At 36.3% G+C, this 27,859-nt stretch overlaps 1 protein-coding gene across 2 annotated transcripts in view; it reads right to left on the reverse strand.

Annotated features, from left to right (window-relative positions):
* The window catches only part of exoc3l2b (exocyst complex component 3-like 2b), a 67,295-nt gene that overhangs the window by 6,299 nt on the left and 33,137 nt on the right, over positions 1-27,859 (reverse strand). For both annotated transcript variants that reach the window (XM_059331199.1, XM_059331198.1), the window contains exons 4-10: positions 6,868-7,130; positions 5,916-6,182; positions 5,709-5,827; positions 4,171-4,285; positions 2,856-2,966; positions 2,098-2,198; positions 1,896-2,012 (exon numbers count right to left, since the gene is read on the reverse strand). In XM_059331199.1, the coding sequence (XP_059187182.1) occupies positions 1,896-2,012; positions 2,098-2,198; positions 2,856-2,966; positions 4,171-4,285; positions 5,709-5,827; positions 5,916-6,182; positions 6,868-7,130 (1,093 nt within the window). The remainder of the gene's footprint in view (positions 1-1,895; positions 2,013-2,097; positions 2,199-2,855; positions 2,967-4,170; positions 4,286-5,708; positions 5,828-5,915; positions 6,183-6,867; positions 7,131-27,859) is intronic.

Raw genomic sequence — 27,859 nt, forward strand, 5'->3', positions numbered from 1 at the left:
AAACTAAAACTAAGCATTTTCAAAAAATAAAAAATAAACTAAAACTAGAAAAAACTCACTCTAAAAACTAACTAAAACTAACTGAATTTGAAAACAAAAATTCACAACGAAATTAAAACTAAAGCTAATGAAAAATCCAAAACTATTATAACCTTGGTGAAGACCCCATACAAGTAGATATACAATCTGAGGTCTGCCCAAACGGTCAGCTCCTTTAAATCAGGACTAAAAACACTATTATTTACTGCAGCGTACTCTTAACTTTAACACTTATCTGCTCTACTCTACTGCCCTTACTTTTTAACTACACAATGTTTGACTTGTGCTTTTTATTATTTTATCTCTTTTTTTATCCTGCTGTATCTTATTTTATCCTATTTATATTTTTATTTCTATTCCCCTGTTTTAATTGACTGTTTTTACTGTTTTCAATTGTGTCTTGCTGTTTTTAATATCTATGTAAAGCACTTTGAATTACCTTGTGTTGAATTGTGCTATACAAATAAACTTGCCTTGCCTTGTCCTACAAGGCTCCATAACACTGACATCCTGTTGTCAGTAGGTGGCGCTATGACTATGGCTCAATTTGTAGAAGTTTGAAAAATGTGAAATTTGGGACAGATTGTTAAATCCTGAGGAGTTTAAAAAAGTTTCATACCTGTAATGTGCCTAAAATGCTCTAGGGGCGCTAAGGAGCAACTTTTTTATCCATCCAAAAGTCCTAAAACATGTGTTTTAAAAATTAGATTTAAAACACAAAATTAAAGATGGCTGACTTCCTGTTTAAGTTTTGAAAGGATGAGAAACTGATGAGAAACATGTAAAAAGAAACATAAAATCAAGCATATTATTCACATAAGACATTACTTTTTCTTTTTTCCCTCCAACAAAGTTACAAGCCGATTAAAATAAAAATGTATTTACTTTCTTTTGTAAAAAAAAAAAGAAACACAAACTTTACCGTATGGAGGACAGAAGCTGTCAAAATATATAATTCTGTAAATAAATTATGATTCCATACATATTCATAAATAAAATAACATACATTTGCTGCTGTGCCCCTCCCAGAACTCCTGCTCTGTCTCTTCCCCCCCTTCAACCGTCTCTCTCCTGTGATTTGAAATTTTGGGGTATATAAATAAAATTGACTTGACTTGACATTTAAGAAACAACAAATGCTTTAGAAATAAAAAATAGATGCAAAAATAAACAATAGTTTAATAATTTATACAAAGATCAGCAAATAACCAAATATATAAATAAAAGGGAAAATTAAATAAATTGGGGACTCAATACAAAAGTAAATAAATAAGGAATACAATTGAACAGATATCCAATAATCCATTGAATTAATTAATAAATTACTGAATTTATTTTGAATGTTATTTTTGGTATATTTATTGGTATATCAATTGAATTATCAGTTTATTTATTCATTTACATTTTATTATTATTATTATTATTATTTATAGAGCACTTTCAGAACACAATAATAATAATAATAATAATTATTATTATTATAATTATTATTACTTTTATTATTATTATTATTATTATTATTTATAGGGCACTTTCAGAACACAATAATAATAAAAATAATAATAATTATTATTACTTTTATTATTATTATTATTATTATTATTATTATTATTATTATTATTATTATTTTTAGAGCACTTTATAGAGCACTTTCAGACCACAATAATACTTTTACAAAGGCAACTAAAACTGTCATGAAAATCAACAGATTAAAGTAATTTTAGTGTGTAAATATCAAAGCAGTCTGATAAGAAAATGAAAACATTCATTCATTGGCAGCTTCCGTCTTCCACCCCGGTGCAGCTCATTCTAACAGTTTGTTTGTTGATGCATTAACTCTTTATTTGTGTTTGTACCTGAACGGAGGACAGCAGTTGACCAGTGCGATGGTTTTGGACACGTATCCGTCCTCGTTTTCCCCAAAAAAGCCGCTCTGCATCCCCTCATGAAACATCTCAACTTTACGCTGGAAACTAAAACAGTTCCAAACAGAAGCGTCATAATTCTGATGATTATTTTCAAAAAGATAAAGAGGAAAGGTTATAAAGCTGTGTGTACCTGTACAGGAAGTCAGCCAGGCCGTTGAGGCTGCACTGAGCCACTCTGGAGCCTAAACTCCTGTTGATGGAGGCAGAACGCTCCAGATCCACCTGCAGCCTCTGAAACAACACACACACTCAGGATTATTATTCCCCACACTGATTCTCTGAAACCATATTCAGACCAGGTGTAAAAATGTTCAAAACAAATAGATCTGAAGCCGAACACCAGACCAGAGATTGAGGATGACACGGATATCACAAACGGGTGAGAGGGACGTTTTTTTTTAATTAGCTTTCACATGAATTGTCACATAAAAGCCAGTAATCAATAATACTGTTCATTAATTCCTTCATTACAGTTTTTCTTGCCCACCAGGACGCTTTCTGCTTTTAATGTGAAACATCTGTGCAGGATCAATGGAATTTGATTGACTGTAGCTTAATGTTTGCTGCTGCAATATTGCAAATATATATAGGAAAATATACAACACACTGAGACTAGATTCCCATTGAAGCAGCTGCTGTCCACTAGAGGACAGCAGCTGCTTCAATGGTGTGTGTGTGTGTGTGTGTGTGTGTGTGTGTGTGTGTTTGAACAGGAAGTGTTCAGTGCTGACTTTGGCTTCAGTTAAAGGAAACACTCAGAAAACAATCAGCATACAAACACAGTGGAATCCACCTTTATGTAAGATTTCACTATGATTCAATAATCTTTATTTAAAACAGACAGGAAACACACACACACACACACACGCTCAAAGAGAGGAGGTGTACCTGTATGACGGTCTTGGCCAGAGTGATCTGATACTCCTCGATGTGCAGCGTCTCCATCCATCTCTTCTCCTCGTCGTCCAGGACCTGGCTCAGCTCCGTGGTCACTTTAGCCTGAACAGAGAGCAAAACAAACGCACCTCTGCTTTTAACACAAGGGGCAGAAAAGTTCACTGCAAGTTGCACTGCAGCAGAATAACACAGTTCCAGAGCCGTGAATCATCATTATCACAGCCACTCTCTCTGATATGACATGTCAACAAAAAGCCCCAGAAACATGTACTTGACTTGGTGTGACTCGGCAGGGTCGGACACAGCAGGGATAATAATAATAATAATAATAATAATAATAATAATTATTATTATTATTATTATTATTTTAATAATTATAGAGCACTTTCAGAACACAATAATAATAATAATAATAATAATAATAATAATAATAATAATTATTATTATTATTATTATTTATAGAGCACTTTCAGAACACAATAATAATAATAATAATAATAATAATTATTATTATTATTATTTATAGAGCACTTTCAGAACACAATAATAATAATAATAATTATTATACCCGACTAAGCTTTTATATTCTATGTCTTTGCAATAAATTAATTTCATCATTCAGTATTGCAGGTTTTCCTCAAATAACTAGTTTTTGATCATCATGCATCCACATTTTTTGTTTTCATTTCTACTTTTTGAATACCCCCCCCCCCCCCCCCCCCCCCCTTTTTTTTATCACTACGCTTTTAATGCACAAGGTCATTTTTGCCCCATGTAGAAGGTGTTTATATGTTGTCAATAATTCACCAATCACCAATTTAAAATCTGACAAAGAAGACACAAATATTAACTATCCTATTATGTTAAATTGGTGTTTTGCCACTGGAAATTATTATTTGGTGGCTGTCATGAGTCTCAAATGTTAAAATATGTGATTTTCCAATGTAATCTGGTGGTTCTAACAACTCTTTTAAAGTTAAACCTTAAAAATAAGACAAATATAGTTACAAAAAATTAACAATTTGAGTGTATGTGTATCACTTTTTGTATCACTATGCTTCTAATGCACATTGTCATTTTTGACCCATGTGTGTAAACTTGATGTAAAAATAGAAAAAAAAAATTCTTCTCAAAGTGTGAAAGGAAAATGGATATAATCTGTTGTAATAATAAAAAAAAGATATTCAAACACACAGCCAGCATGAAATAACATGGGAAATGAATGCATTAGAAGGTGTTTATATGTTGTGCATCAACATGTTTAATGCACTGTCTAAATTAAACTGCGTTTGTGTGTGTGTCTCACCCTGACAGAGTTGAGACAGTCCAGCTCCAGTCGGTCCACGGTCTCTGAAGGCAGCAGGGGACTCAGCTCAGAACGGCTAAAGGGACTCGTAATACACACGGTCCCCAGAACGTCTCTGAAACAACAAATACACACAGAAAACGTGCACATTTTTACAGGAACTTCTCAGTCAGAACAAGCTGATGGACGAAGTCGACTCAGGAGCAAGGTTATAATAGTTTTGGATTTTTGATTAGTTTTAGTATTTAATTCGTTGTGAATTTTTGTTTTCAAATTCAGTTAGTTTTAGTTCGTTTTTAGAGTGAGTTTGCTAGTTTGAATTAGTTTTTATTTTTTTGGAAAATGCTTAGTTTTAGTTTAGTTTTTATTAGTTTTAGTGTTAATTTTTGTTTTTTTGTAATGGGGCATTTGTTGGGTGCCAGATTCAATAATCAATCAATCAATCAATCAATCAATCAATCAATCAATCAATCAATCAATCATGATGAATGTTCCTTTATTTCCTTTGTCTGATCCATCTCAGCCCCAATAAGTTTATTAAGTCATAAAACCAGATAGATGAAATAGATTTCATATCAACCAAAAAGGTTTACGTATGAAAAAAGTTGACAAAGACGAAAACTAAGCACATTTTCACTATAATTTTAGTTAGTTCTAGTTAGTTTTGTAACCACAAAATACAGTTTCAGTTAGTTATCGTTTTTTAAAAAACTCTCGTTTTTATTTTTATTTCAGTTAACGAAAATGTGTTTTCAATTCTAGTTTTCATTATTTCGTTGCTTGTTAACTATAATAACTTTGCTCAGGAGTGTTTTTGTTGCTGCTGATGTAGATTCAGAAGATGCACTACATAACAGGAATGTACTGTTGGGTTTGTCTTGCGTAGCATAAGGGGACCACTGGTTTCCTGGAACTATGTGGGCTGACCCAAAGTTTACCTACATGTGCACTGCAAAAAAGCCAACTTGTATTGTTTGGCCTAAAACAGTGATTTAATTTGGTAAAACTTGGAAATATAAATTATTGACATTTAGGGCAATAATGTAAGTTAGCACAACAAAGGAAGCCAGTTGTCTGCTCAAAAACAAGTTGGTGAGTTGTTGTTACTTATATCTTTAAGTTGGGGTTCAAAACAAGGGACAATAGTTCTGATAACTCTTATTTCTTTGTTGTGAAATTCGGTCATTAGCGAAATCTAGCGGCTAACTGATGCTAGCGGCTATCTGATGCTAGCGGCTAACGGATGCTAGCGGCTAACTGATGCTAGCAGCTAACTGATGCTAGCGGCGCTGCTTGTTACAGCTACAAGAGTAGCCATTAGCGTATCAATGCTAACTCAAAATTGTGGTCGCAACATTAGCTGACATTTCATAGCGGCGTTACAATCGTGCCAGAGAAATTCAGAGTTGAGCAAACTCAAAAACAAAACTTAAAATATTTAGTTTAATTGTCCAACTTAAAATTTTATCGAAGTTTGTTGCCTTGAAATTTTGAGTTCACCCAACTTTTCTTTTTTTGCAGTGTGTGTGTGTGTGTACCTGTTGTATATGTTGTGCAGCCAGTCCAGCAGCGAGTAGATGTCGGTGATCTCCAGCTGGTTGTCAGTGATGGCCTCCAGTCGTCTCGCCACCGCCTGGTGGTAGCTCTGTACGTACACCTGACAGGTCAAAGGTCAAAGGTTAAAGTTTGACCTCAACAACTCTTCAAAGGAAGCTTTAGGTGCCCACTGTCTCTCTCTGTCTCACCTGAAAGGGCTGGTACTCTTCGGGGTAGATGGACACCACGTTCCTCTTGGCGGCCCCCAGGTCCTCCACCACCCGGGCTCGGAGTCGGTCCAGGTATCCAGCCAGCTCCCCGGCTGTAAACTCGGCCTTCTGAGGCAGGGAGCCGTCGGCCGCCTCCTCCACCGCCTCCTTCCACCTCTGCTTCAGACTGCGAGGCCTCGGGCCCCCGGGGGCCGCAGCCTCGCTGAGGGCCCACTCTCTATCCACCTGCTCCTCCTGCTGCAGCACCTGTACGGACGGTGGGACAGGTGAGGTTAGCGGTTAAACCTGTTAAACTATAAGAGTACATTTCAACTAGGGCCGGGACTTTAACGCGCTCATTAAGATTAATCAATTACACAAAAATTAACGCGTTAAAAAAATTGACGTATTTTAATCGCACTTAATTTTGCGCCGCGGAACGTTTCTCACTGGATGAGTTTCAGGCGGACCGATTATACTGCATGGTTGTGTTGCTATGCAACAAGGAATTCACATATCACTGCAGCACATCCAGCCTCAAGTATCACCTCAATGCTAAACATATAGCAGCTAGCGGCTAGTGTGCTAGCTAGCGTGGATTGTGTTTTACTTAAAAAACCAAAGTATTATAGTTTACAGAAGGTCTACCTACCTATAGGCTACCTGGATTTATCAAATGTACTATATTTATAAATATGCTATTGCTACACTTAATGGCAAAAATTTCACTGGTCTGTTGGACTTGAACAAAAATAAACAATATTTTTGTTGCTTAAGCTTATGTATTCAGTCATTATTCAATGGTATACTAAAAATCCATATGAAAAAAATGACTTCTGACTGTTCTCAGGTCAAATATTTATATGAACGAAAATGTTTATTCAATTCTATTTTTCGTTATTTTGTTAGTGTTGGTTAACTATAATAACCTTGTACCAGCAGCAGTCCTCACCTGCACCACCAGGCCCAGGTTGGGCCCGGCCGTCGGGGAGCGCAGAGACTCCCTGACGACGGCCCACAGCTCCTTCTGCAGCTCCTCGTACAGCAGCTCCACGTCCTTCGCCTTCCTCCGCCCGCCATCTTTGAGGCTGGGGCTGGTGACGTCCTCCGGCTGCTCCGCCGCCATGGACTCATTACACTCCTGCTCCAGCTCCAGGATGTGAGTGTCGGCCAACAGGAGGTCTCGCTTCTTCACCAGCTGCAGGATCTCCAGGACTGTTGGAGACGGGAACATATTATGACCTTGTACATCCATATACAAGTTAGGGTGGTCAAAAGTATCGATACTAAAACGTTGTATCAGGATACGATACTCATTTTCACAATCGAAAGTGCTCTCTTTTCTTTGGCAGTGCAATCTACTTTACAAATAAAAATCACATTTAAATTCAATTTAACACACACACCAAACACACCACGAACATGTTGTGTTAACAGGAATAATGTAGCTGATTATTACAGTCAGTAATACAGTGCAATCACATTAGAATGTTACCAGACAGAGTCGTTTTAGAGGTAAATGCAGAGACTGCTTGCTGAAAAACTGTCCCTGAAGGCAACACGCATCAGCGGTTTTACATGAATTTACCTCTAAAACAACTGTGTCTGTTAACGTTCTGTTATTATCTCATAGCGTGATGAATGTGCAGTTCACAACTTGTGCTAGCTCTGAGCAGCCCACGGCTCTGACAATTAACAATTAAAGGTAACGTACTCCTAAAACTACAGTATAGGGATTGTTATATTATTTTTAATAGGCCTATTTTACACATTCTAAATATTATCTAGCAATATTTCGATGACTTTTCCAAAACCTTACAGAAGATTTTATTTTTCAATAACCTTTCAAGGACCTAGAAATTGCATTTTCAATTTCCATAACTTTTCCAGGTTTTTCATGACCATACGAATCCTGCACTTATAACAACTTTAGGTTTATAAGTTGTCATGCATGATTATAAATGTATGATAAAAAGGTTAATAAAAAGGCTTATAAATGCATTATAATGTCTTTGGAATGTGCTTATGATGCATTAAAGACTAAATGACCCTCATTAAAATTGTTTCCTTTGAAATAATAAAAAAAAAGATTAATATAAATCAGAAAAAAGTGTAAATTTTCTCTGTTTTCTCCGCTAAATCTCAAAGGAAAACCTTGTATGGTTTTGTTACTGCATTACATTTATCTGACACTCTTAGTTACTTTCAGATTAATACAAAATATAATCAACAAATAATCTGTAAAAAAAAAATGTTTGAAAAATGAACTCCACCTTAAAGCAAACACATTAATACATCAACAATTATCATCCAGTGATATGCTATTTTGAAGCTAATATTTTGGACTTTCACAGAGTATTTTTGCACTGCAGTTTGACGACTTTTGCTTCAGGAAAAGATCTGAATACTTGCAGTTGTTTTCCAAAGGAGGTTAAAGGTCAGATTCTCCACAATGAAGCTCTTTATTGTGACTCATTAGCATCAGCAGCTGTTCATCAGGTCCCAGAGGGAAACATCAGCACCCTCAACACTCTCAGGAGGTTCGTTTGATTCCAACATCAAAGCCGCCCTCACGGAGACGGACAACCAGAGGGACGGAGTTTCCCACAGAATCACTGATCAGTTTCTCCTTGAATCTTCAGATTTTAGCACATTTATATTCTAATCAGATTCTTTCTCGACCTCGGGGAAACTAATCTGTAATAAATATTATAAACAAGTTCTTTCTGAAGCTTTTGATCGTTTCTTTTATCACAGATATTCACACATAACATTCAGAGTCCTCACAGAACCAGTGGGTACCTTTATTTTTCAACTCATTTATTTCATTTTTATTATTTTTCATCAATAATGATCATTTATCATCATTATTATTTTTATTATTTTTATTATTGTTATTATTATTATTATTATTTCAACTTGTTCTTATTATGGAAATAATGTGAATGTACACTACTGGTCAAAAGTTTTAGAACACACCAACTTTTCCAGAATTTAATTGAAAATTATGCAGTTTAATGTCTCAGTGTACTCTGAAATTAATGCACATTTGCAACATTTAAAATTCTTTATTGAGCATGATAGTGTTTTGAAAGTAAAAAAAAGATTCAAAAATCACATTTTATATTGGACTAAAGGACTAAAAAATACACAAAATCACCAAAAAAGACACTAAATGACTTACAAAGACATGAAAAGAATTCAAAAATGGACAAAATAGCCCAAGACTCCATAGAGTTAAGTTGTTAACCCACTTCTTGTTCCCTGAAACAGGCCTACTTGTATAATTCTGAAATGTACATTATTTTTCAGTTTTGGTTAAGCTTACCTTTTTTTATTTACCTCTGGCAGTTCACCACTTACCTTTGTACCCTTTCAAGCTGTTCATTTGACTTGAACTGCTTGAATTTCAATAAAAAATGGAAAAATTGGGGTGTTCTAAAACTTTTGACCGGTAGTGTATAAGTAAAAATGTTGAGGGTAGGTGTTGGGCTTCATTACTTACTAGTTTTTAACGTTCAGATTTCAGCAGATTTACAATTCTACAATGTCATTTTTTTAGCAGAGGCTTTTATCTAAAACGACATACATTTGAGAGTTAATACAACAGAAGCAAAGATGAAGTCAAGAAAAATAGAGTAAGTGCCGTAGGTCAAGTTTGAGTCCATTAGGATGCAAGTGCTTTAGGTCAGTGCGAACAGTTTGTTTTAGTTCATTAATTTATCATTCTCATCTGTGTAGATAAAGTGTGCAGGTGTTCAGTAAAGAGCTGGGTCTTTAGTATCTTCTTAAATATTGATAGGGACTCAGCAAACCTCCAGGCGGCAACCTCCAGGTCTGAGCAGGGAGGCAAACCAGGAAGTGCCTTAAGCTGCATTCTACTGAAAATTCCAGCAGGGGGCGCTAAGTTTGGCTGCAAAAAAGTCTGTCCATTCATTTCAGTGGAAAATGACAAAACTTCTCACTTGATTTATTACACTATGGTCTCAATCACTAATAAAAAATCTTGAATTTGTTAATATTTCTTATAATGGCCCCATTTAGAAGAAAATAGAAGATAAAGAATCGTATGATTTGGGGCGGGGCTACCTTTGATTGACAGGTCACTAACAAGGCAAGCCGTCATCAGGAGAGAAGCAGAACAATGCGTATCCATGGCAACATGTCAATAAAGTTATATACAACGTTATATAGATATAAAAAAGGACGTTTACTGGTTTGTTCTTATAGCTTTGACCCTTTCACTGTATTTTCACTTAATGACAGTTTATTTGAATGTTTTGTTCAGTAAAAATGTCTTGTTCAGCGTTTGGTTGGACTAACAGACACTCCAAGGAGTCGCTGCTCAGTTTTCTGAGGTCAGTAACAAACATTTTGTTTTAGTTTTTTTGCTAGCCAAATCTAACATCCCAGTTAATGCTAACATGAATTAGCAGCAGCTTCTCTCAGTCAGGTTGAGGTGTAGAGAGGCTGTAGTCAGTGATCAGATCCCTCTCCTCCTCCACAGTCCAAATATGGTCTGCTCCCCGTATCAGAAACAAGATGGCGACGAGTGTAACGCTGGACTGGATGCTTCCAACGGGCCAAAAGTCACGGTGACTTCGTCCATTATTTATATACAGTCTATGGTTGAGACGTAGATATATTCTAAACAGTTTATTTCTTCGCCTCGGGAAAACAAATCTGTAATGAACATTATAACCAAGCTGTTTGTGAGCTTTTGACCGTTTCTTTTATCACAGATATTCACACATTATGGTGTCAAAGGTCCTAACAGAGCCAGCAGTTCCTCAAATCTCCATCAGTATGATTTATTTTATTTCTTTTAAACTTAGTTGTATAACGTGAAAATAATAACTTATAGGTGTGCAACTCCACACAAGAAAAAAAATCTGTTATTCCTGTGACCACGATGAAAAACAAACAACTTTCCAACAAACTGCCACACTGCAGCAGGGTGTCGATGGGAACCTGTCAGTCCTCCCTGAGGGACAAACAGCCAGACACGCTGACTGCAGGGCTGGTCTGAGGTCAGTCAGGGAGGACCCTCTCTGATGTAAGCAGATGATGTCACAGCAGTAGCGCGGGGGCTTCCCACTGCGATGACATCATCCAGAGTTAAATTAACCCTCGAGGCCTCTTTAAAATGACCTTACACTTTACACCCCAAACGGTCTCTCTCATTCAAGTGTTATAAAAATGTGATACAATAAATAAAATAAATATTTTTTTTCACTTTCACCGCATCAAACCTTTTAGCAGCTTCTGACCTAACATAGATATACTATTTTTTTTTCTTCATTTTTTATGTTTCAATGCCCTTTTTGTCATCAGAAAAAGAACCTCTGATTTTCTCAACGGCAAAAACACAAAATATGCAATATTTTCAAAATAAGGTGCAAAGTGGAATATTTGGGGTGAGGTTATTACAGCCTTGACTAGGTCAATAATTGATAACTCCTTTATATCAATCCCAACACACCAAGACCATTATATGGTGTTCAGCTTTTTCATTTCCATGCATTTTGCAAGGTAAGAGAACCAGGCCTCCATTGGAACTGTATGTGATTTATCTCTGCTGCCCCTGGTGGTTTGGGGGGGTCATCAGACCTAAAACCTATTTTCCATGTAATTTGAAGGGAGAGGCTTAGATTTATTAGGTCTTCATGGGAAAAGCATTATATTATGCCAGAATTACAGTGTATCAAAAATATGTGTTTATAATGGGAGTCAATGGGACCAAAATGGGGCTTAAGGGTCAAAGTGTGAGTGTTCTGCGTATCTCCTATTCTATACAATTTACAAAAACGGGAACATGGGATTATAAAAATTATAATACAAAATGACTCCTGGCCAAATTTCATACAATTAGCCTTTAAACTGACTGATATATTGAGAATCAAAAACTGAAAATTAGCTGAATGTACGCATTTGGTCCCAAAGGGTTAAACAGAACTGATTAAATGTAGAAGAACGGCCGTGTGGTTGTTTGTCTCCATCCACAGTTTACATCCATGTCTGCTCAGACGCACAACAATGCCGCCAATACTGTCACTTCCTGTCATCCTCTGTGTCTGAAATAATCCCTTCTGCTGCTCTGTAGCAAGTCCAGATACATCAGGAAACCAAACGGTGCCAAAATTGGATGAATAATATGATCCGGACTTGAATTTCTGAACTGTGTCTGGATGACGCACTAATACGTCAATATAAAGCCAAAATAAAGTGATTTATCTGTGATTTAATGTGAATAAACACATGAAAAGGATGCTGAAATAACTACAACACGATGCTGACATGGAAAAAGTCTTAATTCATGCTTTGTCATGTCTGTCTGCAAGAACACAAGGAAATTGCATTATTTTGATGATTAAAGCCTTTGAATAATGTAAATAAATTGAATGATTAAAAAGTCAAATGTAAATTATAATAAAAATTAATAATACTTATAATTATAATAATTACTGCACATTTTTTTAGATATTTTTAAATCATCATTTATTTTTTAATAAATAGATTTTATTATTATTATTATTATTATTATTATTAATAATAAACATTAATTTATTTTATTTATTATTATTTATTTATTTATAATTATTTTACATTTTTAAATTAAACAAAAATGTAATTTGTTATACATGTGAATGTATTATTAATAATGTGAAGCTTATGTTTCACTTTTGGCTCCATTACTCTCCATTTTCACTATTTTTTAAAAACAAAACAATCAATTAATGGAGAAAATAATAAGTAGATTAATGAAAATAATCATTAGTTTATAGTTCAAACCAACATTAGTTATAATCATATATAATATATATATAATATATAATATATATATATATTATATATAATATATATATATATATATATAATATATAATATAATAATCATATATCATCGTAAAACAGTCACAGCCTTCAGGGATGTTTTTATACTTTCAATACTACAACTACATTTTACTGATTATACTTTACTGCAGAAACATTTTACTATAAGAGAGTATTTTTACTGCAGTAAAGGATCCTCCACCATGCCCTTACAGCACAAAGTCAAATGTTGGCTGCAATGACCAACAGACGACACAACTTCAATAAATAAAAGTTTACATGGAGTCAAAGCAGAAACAGATGTAGGAAATATGACTCAGTTATTCATCACATCATAATCCTGCAGCAGCCAGATAATACACACTGTCACTGCAGGAAGTACACACACACACACACACACACACACGGACAGGAAGTAAGATCTCCTGCTTCAACTGCTGCGTCAGAGGAGAGGGCTTCTCCAGGGCGACTCTTTCAAAATAAAAGCCCTCTGTGGGGCACATGCATGCTGTGACTGTGTGTGAGGATGTGAGGCCTCCAGATGTTGCCTCTTCATCCACCTCAGTGCAAACAGAGGAAAACACACACACACACACACACACACACACATACATACAGTGGCAGCCCAGAGGAAGATCTTCTTTATAAACAGAACAATGTGAGGGGAAAATCTCAATGTTTGAGCCCTCGTTTGGATCCTGCAGCAATGTGGAGGTCAGAGGTCACAGTATTAACCTTCTGGAGTCGCCTTAACCAATTCACATGACTTCTTCATGACGTCCCGCTGTGAAACCTTTAGCAGTGTGTTTCCTGTTGTCAGCTTCCCTCTAAAGTTCTACCTTCAAACTCCGTGCCAGTTTTTGTCTGATGATGATAGGCCAAGTAAAACCGGAGATAAGGTCAAATATATTTATAAAAATATAAAACGTCTCCCCCTGCCTCTTCATGGATGAGTGATTTAATGTCTTTTCTGTCTTTAGAAAAAATTAAATATTCCTTGAGAGGCTCGGCAGCCAATTTTTTTATAAAAGATGGCAGCCTGTCATCACATATGTGAGTACCCTCACCTCTCTGGACCCCAACTGAGTTGATCTGATGCATCCAATTTTTATTTATTTTATTAAGGTATTTTGTAAAATCTTTTTTTATTTCTTATTTTTTTAATGAGCATACTTGGCATCCTGTGTTTATTTATGTATTGGTATTATTAGCATAATTGTTAATGTTAGCCTCCCTATATATTATTATATATTATTATAATACTATGTTTTTTGTTTTGTTTTGTATTTATTTTTCTTCTGTGGTTCTTTGTTCTAATGTACCCTTTAAAAAACAAAAATGTGGAAAACAGCTGTGGAATAAGTTATGTCTTGTACTGATGCTTATGAATGCTAATTTCCAATAAAAAATATATAAAGAAAAAAAAAAAAAAACATAATGTGTTCAAAATGTTGCTCCAGAAAGTCAAAGTGAAATAATGATCAGGTCATATAGGTGAGGTTGAAAATGACACCAACATGGCATGGTGAACTTTTTTAAAAAAGGAGTCAAAAACAGCAGGCAATGAAACAGAAGTAAGACAGGAAGTGACATTAGGAACGTAAACCACATAGAAATGAATGGGGATTGAAATCCAGTGACCACAGACACCAGGACCAGGGCTGGACAGGCCATCTGGCATACTGGGTGAATACCTGGTGGGCCGCTAGGTCTTTTGGGCCGATTATATATATATATTTTTTTTCTTCTTTCTTTTAATTTAAAGTTTTGGTTTACTGACTGCCAAATGGCCAATAAAACAGTAGAGAGAGGGCAGAGGTGTCTTTGGCCCCTTCTGCTGTCAATCAATCAGCCACTCACGTCAGGGCCCGGCAAGTCTTTTGGGCTGAACAACCTTTTGGGTACTCATTGGCCAATGGTGAAAAAAAAACAGTTAGATGGAGGGCAGAGAGCCGAGGCCCCTCCTCCTTGGGCCCATCGGCTGTCAATCAATCAGTCACGGAACAGACAAAATCAAAATTAAGCGTGGAGTCACAGAAAAAACTATGAGAAAAACAGACACAAGCCCTCCAGGCAAATGCTACGCAATGATGGAGGCGGGCTTTAGGGAATTAGACGAGAGAGGTGGATAGAGATGGTGGCACCTGGCAACATGTGGTAAGAAGCAATAAATGATTCTCCGCCTGGCTCAAATATCATGAACTCTGTTGATCCCAAACTGGAAAAATACTGTGTTACAGCAGCAGCAAAAAGTAAAACACCAAGAACACCATACAAAATATTGAAAAGCATGTGTTATATATCTTAGAAATACTGTGTAGTAATATTCACAGACAGTGTTAAAGTGTAATCCAATGTTTATTACAACAACTTGTTAGTTTTCTAAATATTTTTTAGTGGTTGAGCCACAGATTTGTTATTTTTTATATTTTTGCACTTTATTTTGTGTGATTTGCCAATAAAAGATCAGTAAGATTTCCATATTGTTTACACTGAATAGGCCTATTCTGGAGCATTTGTCATGTAATTTTTACACACTTACAAGGCTGGAAGTCAAATCAGTCAGTACTGTGAAGTAGTTAAAAAAAGATGGCATATAAATTCATGCATGTTTATCTCATTTCATTATAACCTATAGAGGTTGCCAACAGGAAGTTCAAGAACAGTTTATATACTGCATCTATAGTGTTGTGTTGGTTAGACTGTAGAAGGATTTATTGCTTGTGAACGGAACAGAAGATGAGGAATAAAAAAAAAAAATCGCAGATTAAATCGAATCGCAATATTGGCGAGAAAAAAAATCGCAATTAGATTATTTCCCCAAATCGTTCAGCTATAGTTTAAACCATTCAAATATATATGCATGCATATTATGTAAATAATAGGAGTACAAACTAATACAACGACACAGACTACTTGTAAAGGTTTTTTTTAATTAAGTTTTAACATAAAACATGCCTACACATTACAAATTAATTAAATGAACTAACTGTAAAACATAGACCACTCTCTCGCCCATGCTGTGTCTCATCAAGTTTGTTAATTTTATTCATGTTTCATGTTTCATGTCATGCCTTAGTTTAGTTTCATGTTTAGTCTTTGTTGTCTTGAGCACTTTATGTTTAGTTTAAGTCACTCATGTCTAGTCTCGATATTGCACTTCTCCCTCTTGTTTCAGACCCTGACTTCCTCCCTTTGTGTGATTTCCCGCCACTGTGATTGTCTGCCCTGCCCCTGATTGGTTTCACCTGTCTTCTCCTACCTCATGTATAAATAGTTGGATAATTGATCCTCCATGTGAGCGCTTTTCTTTATTTGTACTTTGATCCTCCAAGTGAGTGAATTTTTGTTTGTTTGCATTCTCACCAAGTAAAGCAACACGGATTTGCTTAACTCAAAATCCGTGGAATAGCCACGGAATAACTCAAATTTCCGTGAAACTGACAAGGATTTCGCTACAACGCAAGCTAATGACAGTCATATCCCGTGGCTATTCCGACATACAAAGTGATTATGTACATTCACTGAGTGAATATTTAGAAAATAAAACATATATTTCTCGCTAGAAATGTGATCAAAATCCATTTTTATGCAGTCAAAATATTGATTTTTTTTTAATAAAAATGAGAGAACTGTCCGCCATGTTTTTTTGTTCTGACCGCCGGGACCTTGAAAGTCACGTGACTTGGAACAAACCAATAGGAAAAAACATCCATGGAATAGCCACGGGATATGACTGTCATAAACTTGCATTGTAGCGAAATCCGTGTCAGTTTCACGGAAATTTGAGTGATTCCGTGGCTATTCCACGGATTTTGAGTTAAGCAAATCCGTGGCTATTTCACGGATTCTTGTGAGACCAGGTTCAAGTAAAGACTTTTGCTATACTTCTACTGTCTGTGAGTCGTGCATTTAAGTCCAACAGTTCTGTGTCACGGTCGTTACAGAACGAACTGGCCAAACATGGACTCAGCCGACTGGAACAACCTCCAAACCATCCTCTCTGCACAGGGCAAACAGGATCTATCAGCACGAGGCACAGCTGAGTACAATCAGCCGTGAATTAAGGACCTCGCAGATCGTCAAGAGGAGTTTCAAGCCACAGTCAGCACTCAAGTGAACCACCTGGCAGGGCAACTACACCAAGCCCTTACTCACTGGGGACTGCATCTTCAGTGAAGCCACCTGCAGAGAATCCTGCTGCTCCACCAGCCATGAATCATGCGGTTCCATCGTCTCTATGTGTGGACTCCCAGAAAAGTTTTCGGGGTACTCAGGTGACATCAGAACTTTCCTGGTCCAGTGTGACCTGCATTTTCGGCACAAGCAGGCAGCTTTTGTGTCGGACCAGGCTAAAGTGGTGTTCATTGTGTCCCAGCTGCTTGGGCAACTGCTGAATGGTATGGTAAATGGACCTGCACTTATATAGCGCTTTTCTAGTCAAAGCGCTTTACACTACAGACTGCGCTCATTCACCCTTTCACACACACATTCATACTGGTGGCAGAGGCTACCCTAAACGGTGCCACCTGCCACCATTGGGAATTCATTCACACACCGATGAACACAGCACATCGGGAGCAATTTTTCAGTATCTTGCTCAAGGATACTTCGACATGTAGGCTGCGATGGTCAAGGATCGAATCACCAACTCTCCCAACTGAGCCACAGCCGCCCCAAGCACTGGAATGGTCCAGGTCCAGGTCCAATGGTCACATCTCTGAGGCTCCAGAGACTGAACTAAGCTCAACCCAGACTTGAGGTAGGTACAGGCGTATCCTCATGCTACCATGACCTGAAGTAAGTTTTTAACAAAACAAAAGCCATGTCACTCCCTCCTCATCGACCTTTTGACTGAGCCATTGACTTGCTACCTGGCGCACCCATCCCCAAGGGGTGCCTCTACGCCATCATTGGGCCAGAGAGAGCAGCCATGGACAAGTACATCACAACATCTCTCAAGGCTGGAATCATTTTCCATCCTCTTCTCCAGTTGGTGCAGGATTCTTTTTTGTGGGTAAGAAAGATGGTTCTCTCAGGCCATGCATTGACTGTGTTTTGATTGACACTCTGGAATGAGGGCTGTCTTATTCAGCCTACATGTAGTGTAGAGTGGATATGGTGCGATGTGGTTAGTATGTTGGCATGGTTAGGAAAGCACTAAGATAGTTTGTGTTTCATCAGTTGTGGTTGGCTGATCAGCGCAAAAATGCCAGGGCAGATTTTTTGACCATGAACCATACTCAACCTGACCTTTTTTTTTTTTTTAAAGTGACAGCTCCACTGCAATAACATGTCCAGATGCAGAGAGATTAGTTTTAATAAGACCACTGGAGACACACACACACTTGTAAAGTGATAAATCAGCACTTTGAGCACCTTAAGCCAGACGACACTGGAAGTTGTTAAACACATATATAACAACACACATGCGCGCACGCACACACACCTCTACTGACCCTCAACACAGAAACACAGCTCTTTTTGTTCAGCTTCAGTCTTTAGAGGAAATCTGTTCCAGCTGTGGGTGGATGAAGCCCCACCCACCACCACCTCCACCCACAGACTTTTATTTCCTAAATGCTCATTTTGGTTTTTGAACGCACCATGAGGCTGCATATTTCTGACCAAACAGCCAAGTGAAGCCAATACTGAAGTGTATAGAAGTCTTATAGCATAGAAGTCTATGAGAAAATATTTTTTGACCTCAGTAAACATTCTCATAATGAGTTTATGGTCTCAATTCTTAGTTTCAAGTCTTCTTAAATACAGCATGATGTTTATTACTAAATTATGGTCCATTTAGAGTCAAACAGAGCAAAGAAAAGGGAGGGTTTGGGGTAGGATTACCTTATTATTGAGAGGTCACTCGTTTTTTCATGCGTGTTTTCATGCATGTTTTCACTTTATTAAAGTTAACTGGAACATTTTGTTGTCATGTTCTTGGAGGCAGAATATAACTCATAAAACACCTGAAATACTGTCACACACTGCAAAAAAAGAAAAATTGGGTGAACTCAAAATTTCAAGGCAACAAACTTCGATACAATATTTAGTTGGACAATTAAACTGAATATTTTAAGTTTTGTTTTTGAGTTTGCTCAACTCTGAATTCAGATTTTTGTCAACTCAACTGTAAGTTGTACTAACTTATAATTTTACATTGTAATAACTTTTAATCCTTACTTCTGCTAACTTCTGCAATGTGTTGTATTGGCACAATTGTAACGGCGCTATGCAATGTCAGCTAATGTTGCGACCACAATGTTGAGTTAGCATTGATACGCTAATGGCTACTCTTGTAGCTGTAACAAGCAGCGCTGCTAGCATCAGTTAGCCGCTAGCATCAGTTAGCCGCTAGCTTTCGCTAATGACCGAATTTTACCGTTTTCCCGCATTTCAAAGAAATAAGAGTTAGCAGAACTATTGTCCTTTGTTGTGAACCCCAACTTAAAGATATAAGTAACAAAAACTCACAAACTTGTTTTTGAGCAGACAACTGGCTTCCTTTGTTGTGCTAACTTACATTATTGCCCGAAATGTCAATAATTTATATTTCCAAGTTTTACCAACTTAAATCACTGTTTTAGGCCAAAAAATACAAGTTGGCTTTTTTGCAGTGCAGAGCAAGATGATGATTCATTTGGACACTTTGTGTTTGTGTCACCTGATGAATATTCTATCTCTTTTAGCTCTGTTTTTGGTCTCTACCAGGAAAAAAAAGAATCGACTGCATTGTAATAGTGGACGTAGTCCGTGTGATGCCACCTGCTGGTTTGCCCACTGCACTGATCTGTCGCTGTAATGACTCTACGTCATGAGCTAATGCCAGTGCTACCAAGGGATAATACTTCTTCTAAATGAACGTTCGACTCCTCAGAGTTTCTTTTAGTCCAACTGAACTCTGAACAAAATATTTTTTAAAGAATATCATAAAGTCATAAAGTCATAAAGTCACCCCACCCTAAACCCTCAGCTGCTTTATGATCTCTTTTACTCTAAATGGACCATAATTTACTAAATGATCATCATGCTGCATTGAAGAAGACAAAAATAATGATTGAGACCATAAACACATGATCAGAATATTTACTGAGGTCATAAATCAAGTCAGAAATAGGCTCATTTTCCTGTTGATTTACATACAAACTGAATTCTTTCTGTAGCCAGTGGAGTCGCCCCCTGCTGGACGCCAGAAAGAATGCAGGTTCAAGACATTAGATTCACTGGTTTGCCCCGGTACTTGCTGCTTGGTAATCTGTGTGTTTGGCTTTCTGTGGCTTTCAGAATATAAAGCAGCAATCTGAGAAACATGAAGCTGCTGATTCAGACTTTACCTGCTCAGATGCACCAGCAGGAGAGAAAAGGCTTTTATATGAGCATGTGTGTGCAAGCCCCCACTGAAGTACCTTTAATATACATCCTCAACATGTGTGTGAGTGTGTGAACAGTAGCGGTATTGTGTGAGTGTGTGTGTGTGTGTGTGCAGAGAGTAATCTGAGCTCTGCTTTCACATTTTTCTGCTTTCTCTTGGTTCTCTCAGCTGCTTCGTTCAAACTGTCACTAAAGACTCAGCCGCTTCACATATAAAAACACTGTTTTATTTATCTATTACTCTCTGTAGTTCTGAGTACATAAAGAGATAAAAAATCAAAGGGATCACAATAAATCATCTTTAACATTCTCAGACTTAAAGGACTGAATTCAGGACAGAAGAATACTGCAGAGGATTTTTGGGCACTATCCACACGTTTACCTGTGTTGCTCCTTCCACGAATGCACGATCCTTACAAGTTGTGCCTCATTGTAAAGGTGAACAATCAGGTCTTTCAACGATATATAAGACAATACCAATTGGTATTATAAAAGGGGAGAAATAATTTACCAAATTAATGCTTTTATATTTTGCAAGTTGTTTTCTCAAAGAGGTGCAGAAACAATAACTGGAGACTCAGTTCAGTTTGGTTTCGATACAAACAGTGATGGAAGAAGTACTCTAACTCAGCTATTCTCAACCTTGGGGTCCCGACCCCAATTGGGGTCGCGAGATGATTTCTGGGGGTCGCCAAATAATTTTGGAAGTCAGCTCTGTCTCCACTGTGAAGTGTTCATGTGCTCATGTGCTTTAGTCTTTTTGGTCATTTAATGTCTTTTTTTGGTCATTTAATGTCTTTTTTTGGGGGGGGGGGGGGGGGGGGGGGGTCATTTTGTGTCTTTTTTGGTAATTTTGTGTCTTTTTTTGTTCATTTTGTGTCTTTTTTGGTAATTTTGTGTCTTTTTTGGGTCATTTTGTGTCTTTTTATGGTCATTTTGAGTCTTTTTTGGTCATTTTGTGTATTTTTTGGGCATTTTGTTTCTTTTTGGGGCATTTTGTGTCTTTTTTGGGGCATTTTGTGTCTTTTATGGTCATTTTGTTTCCTTTTTTATGTCATTTTATGTCTTTTTTTGGTCATTTTGTATCTTTTTTGGTAAATTTGTGTCTTTTTTTGGTCATTTTGTGTCTTTTTTGGTAAATTTGTGTCTTTTTTTGGTCATTTTGTATCTTTTTTGGTAAATTTGTGTCTTTTTTTGGTCATTTTGTGTCTTTTTTGAGTATGTACTGCTTGTTCGTTGTAAGGTGGCGCCCTCTAGTGGCAGGTGATGATGACGGGAGCGAAGGAGGAAGTGAGGCGATATAAATACCGATCGCTGGTGGTTTCAAACTAAAAGTCAACTTCTTATTTTAAGTTAATTTGTAAATAAACTTCTGTTCATGAATACGTCATCATCTATGTTACAGATACAACCCTGTCCAGCATTTCCATACGGAGGTAATTTTTTTAACCCAAATTGTGATCTTTTCTCCTAAACTAGTGTCATGTCACATTAACAACGTGTTTAAAACATGAACGCCATATTTGAAAGCATATACGTAAACACAAATCTGCTGTAAGTAGAGCATAAGTGTAAAAACTTAACCCATAAGAACCCAGACCTATTTATCTTTGAAGGAAAATTATGGGGGATATACCACAGACCATGTAGACCACATAGAACACATTTATGATGATTAAAAAAAAAAAATACTACCTCTAAATGTCAAAGGTCTGTGATATTTACATATACAATACATTGGGCGTTTATGGAATTTATGTTTATGATATTTCTTAATTTAAAATAAATAAACTAGACATCTTTTCTCCACAACATATATATATATATATATATATATATATATATATATATATATATATATATATATATATATATATATATATACATATATAATACATTGAAATTGGCTACTTTTTCACATATATATATAGGATTAGAATTGTTAAATGGGTTTAAACTTAGCCTAGTAACCAAAAATAATAATAAATTGAAATTAGCTACTTTTTCACATTTCTGTTTCCAGTCACACCCATATTTTGGAGAAGTCACTTCTTGTTGCAGTCACACAGTCTTGCTAAGGGATTTAATGAGTTAAGGTGAAGCATAAAGCTGAATATGGGAGATTCTAGAAGATTTAAAGTGTTTGTTACACGTGTGTCACCGTGGGTTCTTATGGGTTAAACTTAAGTAAAGTTCAGGCACTTTAAAATTGTGTTCACAGTACTTGGGTAAATGTACTTTTCATGACTGGATACAAATTATTCTTCATTATCTGGAGAAAAAGTCCAAAGTGACGTCTTGTGTCAAGTGTTTTTTTTCCATCAGATCAACAGTAAAAACATTGAGATCTGCCAGAGCTCTCATTCTCTCACGACACAATATGTTATAAGCAGGATCGTTCCCTGCAGGCACAGCTGGCTCAAATATGTTTCACTCTTCTTTCTTTCTGTCTTCAGGTGAAACTCTTCCTTCTACAGATAGCAGAACTTCTACTCTATATCTTTGACAAACAGAACAAAGTCAGAAATGATTTACACTGAACATGTCGTCTTGGAAGTTTTTCAAACATACTTTCTGGATTTGATGTGCAGAAACAGAATCTACGGATGTGATTTAGGGCATGTACTCCAGTCTGAAAGGGATAATAATCATCTATTTGTACTGTAGAACAATGGAACAATGTAATGTGTCGTGGTTAGAACAACGTGATCTGAACTGAAGAGGATCAACTGAGGATAAAAGGATTTGGAGATAATAAATAAGCTCTGCTCTGTGGGCTGAATATTAAAAACTCTCGCTCCAGGAGAGGATCTGACTAAACACAGGATTGGCGACTTTAAATCATTTAAATAACTGACTGATTATGAAGAAGTTATCATCTAGTTATCATCCAGAACACCAGCCGGCCTGGTCAAGTCATCTTCTATTAACTGGTAAACAGTAAAAGTTATGTATACTGTAAAGAAAAACAGAAAACAAAACAGTAACAAGTCTGGTAGCAAAAGTTGCCAAACACTTACTTTACTTAATTTCTTTTTATTTTTTTTTAAAGTTAACATACAGTAAGTAAATAAATAAATAAATATCATTTAATATGATAGTAACTGTTGTTTTACCATCTTTTAAAAAAAATACATAAAATTTAAAGTTTTACTGCAACAAAATTGTAAGAAAGTCGCCCTTATTTTACATTCAGCAATATGTTGTTTATATATATATTCTTTTTTGTGTGTCTTTTTTGGTGAATTTGTGTCTTTTTTGGTAATTTGTGTCTCTTTCTTTGGTCATTTTGTTTCTTTTTTGGGCATTTTGTGTCTTTTTTGGGCATTTTGTTTCCTTTTTTTATGTCAGTAAAAGTTATGTATACTGTAAAGAAAAACAGAAAACAAAACAGTAACAAGTCTGGTAGCAAAAGTTGCCAAACACTTACTTTACTTAATTTCTTTTTTTAAAGTTAACATACAGTAAATAAATAAATAAATAAATAAATAAATATAATTTAATATGATAGTAACTGTTGTTTTACCATCTTTTAAAAAAATACATTAAATTCAAAGTTTTACTGCAACAAAATTGTAAGAAAGTCTCGCTTATTTTACATTCAGCAATATGTTGTTTATATATACATATTCTTTTTTTTCTAAAATAAAATTAACTGTAATTTAACATTCAAACCCATAAAGCAAATATAATACATACAAATATCTATAATACATCATATTAATCTACAGATTTAAAAATGTGCACTTAATGTAGAAGAAACCCTGTAAAATAATATGATATATCAATTTATTTTTTTTACAGTGAAATTTAAATAAGTGGATTCAAAAATCAAAATATCCCCATGAACTGGTTAGTTTTGATATCTTCTGAAACTACTGCACCACAGTTGGTCCGTCAGGAATCTATTCATCTGAAGTTTCACAGGTCAAGTCTGTTGATTTGCAGAATAATGAATCAGAACAACATGTTCTGAGAGGTTTGTGGTTATTTTACAACAGTGTGATGTGACTGTATGAAATATAAATGCAGCTCTGTCGTGTGTCCTTGTGACTGGCTGCAGATGGAACAGAAACCTGTGATGAAATCTGCTGAATCTGTTCCATGAAACAATTAACACTATTGTGGTTTACTTTTATTTCACCATCAGGACTGAGCAGAGTGTTTCTGTGAGTCCCTGAAGTGGACTTCCTGTTTCATATTACACCTTCTACCTAAAACCTGCAGCGACACGCCGACAGACCAGCTGCAGAGTTGAAGCGACTCTAAGGAAACACGATCAGGGATTGATGAGGCACTCCATCTTTCTCTTTACCTCACTTATAATACTGATCTACACTGCAAAAAAGCCAACTTGTATTTTTTGGCCTAAAACAGTGATTTAAGTTTGTAAAACACGGAAATATATTTTTTTGACATTTAGGGCAATAATGTAAGTTAGCACAACAAAGGAAGCCAGTTGTCTGCTCAAAAACAAGTTTGTGAGTTGTTGTTACTTATATCTTTAAGTTGGGGTTCACAACAAGGGACAATAGTTCTGATAACTCTTATTTCTTTGTTGTGAAATGCTGGAAAGTGGTGAAATTCATTAGCGTAAGCTAGCGGCTAACTGATGCTAGCGGCTAACTGACGTTAACGGCTAACTGCTGCTAGCGGCTAACTGATGCTAGCGGCTAACTGACGCTAACGGCGCTGCTTGTTACAGCTACTAGAGTAGCCATTAGCGTATCAATGCTAACTCAAAATTGTGGTCACAACATTAGCTGACATTTCATAGCGGCGTTACAATCGTGCCAATTCAGCACATTACAGAAGTTAGCAGAAGTAAGGATTAAAAGTTATTACAATGTAAAATTATAAGTTAGTACAATTTACAGTTACGTTGACAAAAATCTGAATTCAGAGTTGAGCAAACTCAAAAACAAAACTTAAAATATTTAGTTTATTGTCCAACTTAAAATTTTATCGAAGTCTGTTGCCTTGAAATTTTGAGTTCACCCAACTTTTCTTTTTTGCAGTGTATGCATGATGCAGATATAACAGTTGCTGCTATGATTTAAATACAAAAATGATTAAAATGTTCTTCATTAACCCTCTGATCCCCAACGAGCTGTTTCAAGCTGCTCTTTTCACATTTTTCTCAATGTGTCCTTGTATTTCACTGCAATAAATAAAATATTTTTAAATCTACAAGTCCTGATGCTCTATGAAATCAGCACAGTCATAGCTAGAAGTGGGAACAACTCAAACATGTCTCTGTGCAGAATAACATAGTTAGAACTAGAAAATTTCTCTGGGGAAATTTTGAAAGGGCCACGGGGGCTACTGCCGGTGTGTGTACACTATGATGAGACTCTTCAGAGATTTCAAACTATGCCCTTTAACCTCAAAATGTATTGGTTCAGGGCAGCTTTGTTTGACATATTCTGCAGGAATAGAGCCTTATAACTAAGAAATATTTGTACTGTCACTATTGTGACCGGTGGAATTAAATGGGTTAAACGACTGTCGGAAAGTTCAAATTTCAATGGTAATGCCTGTTTTGACACTTTCTTCTACGATAAACTGTTTTTGGCAGTCTTTTAAAGCAAACATACATTTTGATGGTGGTGCTCAGAGGTTTAAGAATTGTAATCTTGAGTCAGATTCAGTCGGAGGAACCCTTCAGCTTTGCAGAAGAATGTGATGTGCAGAAACCCTGAAATGCTTTTCACACAAAGATGTTTACAGATTTGTTTTGTTTGTCATTATGGTACACACAAACACAGAGGTCAGAGACAGAGAGAACAGCTTTCTCTAAACAGAAGCTTGCACAAATATTTGATTTCATAATACCTCTCTTCTTCAATAAGTGGGTTGAACAAAACACCCCAGCTGTTTCAAACACGCACACACAAATCAAATCAGATGGTGATAAAACGCATCGAGATGATGTGATGTGGTTCTTAAGCTCTTTCATTATTTGATCTTTTGGTACGATTGACCTTTTAGTGATGTTATCATGTCGTAATAATCACGTCAGTGTGTGAGAAGAAAACATGATGATGTTTGTGTTGAAGAGGTCTGATGCTCGGCTGCATTCCTTCTGTGCAGAGCGGCTGATGTTTGTCCCTCAGACCTGCACGCTCACATGAGAACCCAGAGACCATGAAGACAACAATCAGCAGCAGCAGAGAGTCAAACTGAGGTCAGATGCTCCTGAACGCACCACGAGGGGTACATTAAACCAGCGCCGAATGTCAAATGCTTCTAAAAACACCTCCGAAAGCGTGCTAAAGTGCCCTCAAGAGTGGTGAAAATGGGAGGAGGTGCCTTATTGGCTGCCCTTTACATGTGCAAAAAATTAATAGGTGCCCTCTAGGGTGCAGCTATTCTCAACCTTGGGGTCCCGACCCCAATTGGGGTCCCCAGATGATTTCTGGGGGTCGCCAAATCATTTTGGCAAAAGTCAGCTCTGTCTCCACTGTGTTAAAGTGTTCATGTGTTAATGTGTTTTAGTCTTTTTGGTCATTTAATGTCTTTTTGATCATTTTGTGTCTTTTTGGTCATTTTGTGTCTTTTTTTTAAATCATTTTGTGTCTTTTTTTGGTCATTTTGTGTCTTTTTTTGGTCATTTAGTGTCTTTTTTGTTAATTTTATGTCTTTTTTTGTCATTTTGTGTCTTTTTTTTATCATTTTGTGTCTTTGTTTGGTCATTTTGTGTCTTTTTGGTCATTTTGTGTCTTTTTTTGGTCATTTTGTGTCATTTTTTTATCATTTTGTGTTTTTGTTTGGTCATTTTATGTCTTTTTTTGGTCATTTTGTGTCTTTTTTTTCATCATTTTGTGTCTGTTTGGTCATTTGTGTCTTTTTTTGGTCATTTTGTGTCTTTTTTTTTTATCATTTTGTGTCTTTGTTTGGTCATTTTGTGTCTTTTTGGTCATTTTGTGTCTTTTTTGGTCATTTTGTGTCTTTGTTTAGTCATTTTGTGTCTTTTTGGTCACTTGTGTCTTTTTTTGGTCATTCTGTATCTTTTTTGGTCATATTGTGTCTTTTTTTGGTCCTTTTGTTTATTTTTTTGGTAATTTTGTGTCTTTTTTGGTCAATTTGTGTCTTTTGGTGGTCAGTTTTTGTCATTTTGTTGTCAATTTGAGTCCTTTTGTGCTTCATTTTATGTAATTTTTTGATAATTTTGTGGTCAATTTGATTCTTTTTTGGGTAATTGTGTGTCTGAGTGCCGTCAAGGGTGCCCCTTCAGACAATAAATTCTGATGATGTGCCCTCTAGAGCAAGAATATGGCAAACCAAAGTGCACAAATTGATGCTTTTTTGGCTTAAAAATGTACACATTTTCTCCTGGGGGGGGGGGGGGGGTCCTGGACCTCCCTAGATGATTCAGTTTGATGGTTTTAATTGTCAGAACCATATCATTAATTACTTTGATCTGGATCTCCTTTAACTTAATACTAATCGTAATAAAGGATAAGGACTATTTCATCATAGCCTTTAGCGTGCTGGTGGTGCCCCGTGTTGTGGCCTTTTTATTTTTCCGCCCCTGCCCTTCAAACAGCCTGAATGTGTCCCTGTCTGATGGAGTCTGGCCTTTAAAGTTACTGCAAACACAAACACTGTTTCTAAGAGTTGGTCTCCAGCTGCCAGTGAGCAGGATGTCTGTGATGTTTCTCAGGAACCTGAGCTCACCTGCTTCACACACAAATCAGGATTATTTTAAATAAGTAGCGCCAATAACAACTTTCA

Source organism: Centropristis striata, chromosome 4, assembly GCF_030273125.1.
Source record: "Centropristis striata isolate RG_2023a ecotype Rhode Island chromosome 4, C.striata_1.0, whole genome shotgun sequence".
Taxonomy (NCBI): domain Eukaryota; kingdom Metazoa; phylum Chordata; class Actinopteri; order Perciformes; family Serranidae; genus Centropristis; species Centropristis striata.